At 39.3% G+C, this 6,532-nt stretch overlaps 2 protein-coding genes across 3 annotated transcripts in view; one reads left to right on the plus strand and one right to left on the minus strand.

The window, feature by feature from the left end:
• The window catches only part of ctnnal1 (catenin (cadherin-associated protein), alpha-like 1), a 73,526-nt gene extending 71,296 nt beyond the window's left edge, over positions 1-2,230 (plus strand). For both annotated transcript variants that reach the window (XM_035428777.1, XM_035428775.1), the window contains exon 19: positions 992-2,230. In XM_035428777.1, coding sequence (XP_035284668.1) covers positions 992-1,156 — 165 coding nt within the window. In that variant the 3' untranslated portion in view covers positions 1,157-2,230. The remainder of the gene's footprint in view (positions 1-991) is intronic.
• Positions 2,231-2,447: 217 nt separating this feature from the next.
• On the minus strand, positions 2,448-6,415 carry abitram (actin binding transcription modulator). Its single transcript, XM_035428778.1, has 6 exons — positions 6,157-6,415; positions 5,760-5,811; positions 5,196-5,325; positions 3,847-3,923; positions 3,483-3,552; positions 2,448-3,085 (listed from the first exon to the last, which is right to left on the minus strand). The coding sequence occupies exons 1-6, from the start codon at positions 6,224-6,226 to the stop codon at positions 2,948-2,950; spliced, it is 537 nt and encodes a 178-aa protein (XP_035284669.1). The 5' UTR covers positions 6,227-6,415; the 3' UTR covers positions 2,448-2,947.
• Positions 6,416-6,532: the final 117 nt, after the last annotated feature.

A 6,532-nucleotide genomic window follows, 5' to 3' on the forward strand; every position in this document is an offset into this window, starting at 1 on the left:
GTAAGAGCAGCTTGCAATGGGGATGAGAAGAGGCTTTATGAACTCCACAATGAGTCGTTGGTCCCATGTGATCATAATGACTGGTTTGAACCAATCAAATCAATTTTGCTTACCGCAGTGAAACAGAGAGCTACTGATTGCTCATTGTTGCTCCTCCCAGTATGAGGCTAATGAAGCCTCTCTCTTCCATCATAAGACGAGTTCCTTAATGAGCACACACTGACTGTGACATCATATTAGTTACAGTGGGGGCTGCAATTGCAAAGATCCACACTAGAAAGTACCTAACAATGAATGTTTACAGTGCTTGTAGTCATTCTTGGGATAATACATTCACTTGGTCTAGAACAGAGCCTAAGGGTGATTAAATGGTTTGCTTTGATTTTCCAAGACCCAGCTAGCTGCAGTCACCAGGGGAAATGAATGTCTTATGTATAAATACATATATTTTCTTATATACCAGGTACCACAACATCATGTAAAATACACTCAGATACACCAAAACTTATTTTTTAACCTTGAATGCTGGATGGAATCTTTTACCAAAATATGACTTTGAATTCCTATACTCCTGTTAAAATGGCACAAGCTCTCAAGGTAAAAATAAAATGGCACAAGCTCTGCAGATCTCCGGTTAGAATTTACCCCAACATTATAGCATGAAGTTTATTTGAATCTGAATGAAGCTTCTTGGACAAAACCAAAATATTGCTTGTTCCATAGTGTTATTAGGCAAGTTGATTTGTTCAGACAGATACAGTATTTATTTATGCAGACATATAATGATGTAATCTTAATAAAATGTACTTTTTTTCTATTTATAACATGTACACATAATCACACCTCCAGCGATGTTAATGGTACATCATTATCTCTTGCTTATCAATATTCTCATCTTAAATTGTATTACAGTGTGTTACAGTACCAGTAACAAATGAGTATTGGCTCCCTCACCTGGTCATTAAGTACACTTTCTCATTGTTCTTTGCAGTGCAAGTCTGAGCGTAGCAGTATGGGGTCTCCCCAGGGCTGGGCAGACAAGCAGCTGCCTATCCCAGTGCATGACGACTCCCTGGACAACAAGAACGCCAATGGCTTCGGAATCAAGTCTCTGGAGCAGCACGTGGCTAACCTCACCTTCCTGGAGAGCAAGTAGTCCAGCATCATCGCAGGTGACCTACCTGGCTTTATGGACTTGGACCCTTCACTGCAGAGCATCTCCCACCTTTCTCCACCAGGGGGTGGCATACAGCCTCACTCGCAGGTTCAGTCGCGCTCAACCTAGCCTCATTTAGTGCCGTTCACACATCCATTTATCTGTGGTACCTTTGTAGTGTTTTTCAGTCACCGCTGCTGAGCACTGAGCATCAAGCAAATACAACCAAGAAGAAAGCATGCAATCACGGGTGTTTTTAAAATTAATTTCTAAAAAAAAAATCTGTGAGCTGATGAAAGCTTTTTAATAGGCCCCAGACATGTTGCTGGTACAGAAGGACCTTTCCCCACAAATGAGAGGCACCTGGTTAATCTGGCACTCTTTCCAATTTCTGAAAATTGTTGATAATAATGATTGGAAATGGGTATGAAACCCATCTGTTGGCTTGGCTCACATACATTTTAATACCAAAAAAGAAAAATATTACAATTTTTTTTTCTTTATCACATTTTGGCTGGCTTAGATTGAAAGCCTAGGGCCAGTGTCTTAAATACCTCCATCACAACTGAGTTAAGAAGCACTTTTTAACCGATTTTAATGCCTGAAGAATTTTACTGCTGTTTGATCGACACATTTGACTATTTCAAAAATATGTATTGTGATTTCCCCTTTTCCCTACACAAATTGTACTTGCGAGACACATTGGTCAAGCACAAAAAATAGACCTCCATACACCCTCTTCCTGTAAGAAGCATTCCCTTCAGAAATGTTCTTTCCAACAAAGACCTTATAGTATAAGCTGCAGTGGGACCTCTGCAATGTATTTTATGGTACTTGAAGTATTGATAAATCAATGGAAGTGATATTTTGGTACTAACATTCAAATGGACAGTGTGAAGACCTAACCATTCAGAGAATTCGAAAAGCTGACTGAATGAAAGGACCCATGAGTTGTATCTGTGGAACTGCAGATGTTAGTCTGCAGAATATAGTTTTGGACCATTAATTGTTTTGACATCTGAATGATTAATAAACCAACAAAATGCTAAATATACACTATTTTTTCTTAAAGAACATATGGCTGAATGTGTCTTTTCTTCTGTGTGCACACAAAACGAATGCTGTTCTGATCATGTTCTTTCTGAATTTACACACTTGGGTGTAATGAATATTGTCACGCAGATGTCCCAAGATGTTCTCATGGAAAAGCGCCAAATGCCTTGTGGGGGGAAAAAAATGACTAATGTGTGTTACTGTGCTTAAAAATAAAGATAGATGTTCAAAAAGCTACTTTTATCTGAGCAGGAAAACATAAATTTATTCTGCCTTGTTGGCTTGCATGGTTTAGCACATTACAGAAGGGTAGAGGAAATGCAACATGAAAATGTAGGGGCGTTGTTTATTTTCCCACCCCCCTCTCCAATAAGTTTTATTTTGATGACGCGAAAAAAGGAACACAGTCACCCAAGCTTTTTAAATACATTGTCTAACATAAATATCATTCTCGTTATCATTCATTCTCTACTCAAAATGAAAGGCCTCTGTGAAAGGGGCTCCAGGTTCCTTTAAAAATGATCATCCGTATTGGTTCTCTGATTTCAAAAGAAAATTTAAAGATGGAGACACTCCTGGCTTATGGCTGCTGTGCCACAAGACTTTCAGTGCAGTCAAGTTCTTGGCCTTCCCTGGAAATGGCAGGGAGGAGGGGGAAGATGATATACCCCCACCCACCCTCCAGTGTTCACATGATGGCCGTCATGACAACGTTCCCATTCGTCTCCAATCTCATCATCAGCAGGGCTCCTTACTCTCCCCTGTCCTTTTTAACAGCACGTCTTCGTATTCTGCTCTGGTCAAGAGGCCCTCGGTGATGCTCTTGCTCTCCTCAAATTTGGGCAGGATGACCGCAATGTAGCCCTCTGTGGAAGGCTGGCAGAGAAAATGGTACAAAGCTCATTTTACGGAGTTGCCCAATCAGAACGAAGGAGCCAAAGTGAGGAACATTATTTTCAGTCAAAATTCATGAAAATACGTCAGGGTTCAATGAGTAGTCAGAAAAATTGCAAGCATTGTTGGGCTGAATGGCCTGTTCTTGTCATTATGTTAAGAGTAATTAATGCATAAATCCAGATAATTCCAAAGGGTTTCCAAAATCTATAGACTAGGTGTCATTCAGAAATATCAAACTGATGCCCTGAAACAGAAAGACAAGTTCTCATTATTTGTCTTTGTATTTCTAAAACACTTTGAAAAACTTTGGAAAGTGAAGTCGAGCAGTACAAAGGACAGCACTACTTATATATAGATTCATTTTATACATGGTCACCTTTTCAAGTAAGAGATCTGGCGTCTTGAGAATGTCCTCATTGACTTCCAACAGACGGCCTCTTATGCAGCTGAGGAGAAAGATACTAAACTTTAGTTTGCAGTGGGGGGAAAAAAAACATTTCATTTCTCTTAAAAAAAAAAAAAGTGCTTCTTGGGTATTTTGCCCCTGAAATAGGATTACAGGAAACAAGATTCATTAGTTTCCATTCTCTAGCCAGAGGTACTTCATTAACATATAAATTTAACAAGACTCGTTTGCATTGCAGATTTGGCCATAAACAAAAGATACTGGTGCAAGAGGAGTTTCTATATGTGCCCCTTGGCTCATTCACTCTGGAAGAATCCAGACACAATGGTCTCACCTGAAAATGGTATATTCCTCTCCATCTGTGCTTGTGATTCGACACAGGGGAGCAAGTTCTGTCAGGAACTGGCCACCCTGGATATAAGAACATACATTTTACTACCTTACATAAATGTCTCAGAAAGCACATAAGGGGAAAATAATTAAAACCAGCAGGAACAGCAACCCCATAGTTACATCATTCAGTCCATCACCACCAGATAAGATTGCCAACAGAGTAAATGCTATACAACACTGATATACAACTGATACACAGGACATCTTTACATTACATTAAATTTATTTAGCAGACGCTAAATAAATACATTTATCTTTATCAGGCTTGTTGTATACGTTATATATATGCACACTGTGGGTACTGGAGCCGACCACGGATGAGTTTCGGGACTTCTACAATTTGTCTAGGCAAGAAAGTTGTGAAACAGCCAGGTGGAGGATACAGCATCTTAGTCAGTATAGCCTCAGCATTTCGGTTTGTTAAGTCTTCCGTGGACAGTTAAGATCGTTAAGTATTTCTGTAGTCACTGACAAATCCACACCTGCTTCCTGAAGAGTGTTTCTGATCTGTGGGACTGCTGTTTAGGGGTTTTTCTTCATTATGGAGAGAATTCTTCAGTCATGGACTGTAGATGCATTCTTTGGCCTACCAGGCCCTTTGTGATTTCTGAGCTCACCAGAGCTCTCTTTCTTAATAATGTTCCAGACAGTTGGTTTTGGTTAGCCTAAGGTTTGGCCTATGTCTCTGACTGAGAAATAATAAATGAACAGCCTCATAATGGCTTTCTTTACTTTCACTGGCACAGCTCCGGTTCTCTTGTCAAAAGGCTAGAATCAAAACTAGATACTAAAAGCTCCCTTATACCTGCACTAAGGAAGCAGTTGAACATGTCTGACAAATCAGAAACACCAGTGAAGCCATTGATCCCACAAAAAATGTGTCACAGTCAAATACTCACAGACTGCCCTGTACACACACACTTAATTCACTTTGTCTCATTAAAACTATATGACCCAGATGGCCCTGAATGAAACTAGGAAAGGTAATTTCACACACTGACCAAAAAGCATTGCTTATCACTGTGTTATTTCACTGAACCGCTTACCATGACTAGCATTGGAAGCAGAGACTCCTGGAGCGTTCAAGACTAGCCTTGACACAGTGCTAGATGTACCCCAAACAACATTAGAAATGACCATCTCTGATGGTCTGAATAGCCTATACCCATCATTTAACTTAATTATCCCTTCTCATGGTTTTGTGGGGATGAAAATGTCATAATTTGCAATTCAATACTCTTGTTTCATGGGTTTAGTATTAGATATGGGTATAGACCCATGAATACATACTCGTTTGGATTTCCCAGACACCTTGTTCTGAAGACGGCTACATCCTGCACTGATCTGGTAATTGATACTTTGAATCCTTTTCTTTTTCTGTAGGATGGGGTGTGATTCTGCCAATGTTATCACACAGATTCTGCACAAAAATAAAAGACAGGGAATGAAATTATGCAAAATCAATGCTGTTAATCAACAATTCTGATTTCCTGTAATTCAGATAAAATAGAGAATGCCAGTTGAAAGCCTCACAATCATCTTTCAACAGTCAGCTATGTGTGGCCTTTCTTCAGTTCAGTGCTCCAAGTTAAAGTTTTGAATTACATTCAGAGTATGCCATGATGATATGGTCAGTGGATGTTTGTGGTTTGGCATCCCTTGATATCCATTAGTAGCCTAATTTATGGATTGAGCAAGCCTTACAGCCTTAGATCTGTGTTATATGTCAGCCAACACAAAAGACTGCATTCCATGCATATAAACACCGAGGTCGTTCAACCATATCTACAAAACCTCGTAAATTAACATATGTCAGTAATCATGAAGCAATTAAAATTTCGCCAATGTACCTACCTGTTTGAATGTTGCAGAATACAGTGATCCTCGCATGGCTTTCCCTTGAGATCTAAGTGAAAATGTCAAATTCGTTTATTTGTTTAATTTGGTTAATACACAGATCGTAGTTCAAATATATAATGGCAAGTTGCCTGGTTAAGAAACCGTATGCTGTTTAATTCAAAGCGTTTAACTGAGCATCCGTATTTAAAACGAAAGGATTGCCAACGTTAGTTAGCTAGCTAAATAGGTACCAAACCTGTTGTTTGTCCAATTGTACAATAAAATTGGTTCTAAAAATCTTCCAAGTCAGGAAGCTATATACCAACTGTCAAGATACCTGAAAAGGAATTGCAATCAAGCTACCGTTAGAATCTATACAATTTCACCAGCTAGCCAGAGTGGCAAAACATACCTGTTTTATACCAACGTGTGAAATATCGGTCGATTACAGAAGGAGTCCCTCTATACTCCGCACTTTCCATTGCAAAACAGGAAAATACGGATAACTAGCTATCTAAATTGCCTAAGGAAATATAAGTATTGCTAGCTCGATAGCCAGACAGTTGACTGTATGGTAAATCGAAACACTAACTGAGGACACACGTTTGAAGATCCTGCGCTCTTGTGTTCAAGACGTTTCCCAGACCGGAACGAAAAGCCTGTGACACTAAAAAATGTCCGATCTTCATATAATTCCGTGTAGGTTACTCAACAAATGTATAATCACTGAACTGTATTCATTGTGTATAATCCACAGACTGTGGTATAATCATAGGTGTATAATTCAA

The sequence above is a fragment of the Anguilla anguilla genome, chromosome 8, assembly GCF_013347855.1.
Source record: "Anguilla anguilla isolate fAngAng1 chromosome 8, fAngAng1.pri, whole genome shotgun sequence".
Lineage (NCBI taxonomy): Eukaryota > Metazoa > Chordata > Actinopteri > Anguilliformes > Anguillidae > Anguilla > Anguilla anguilla.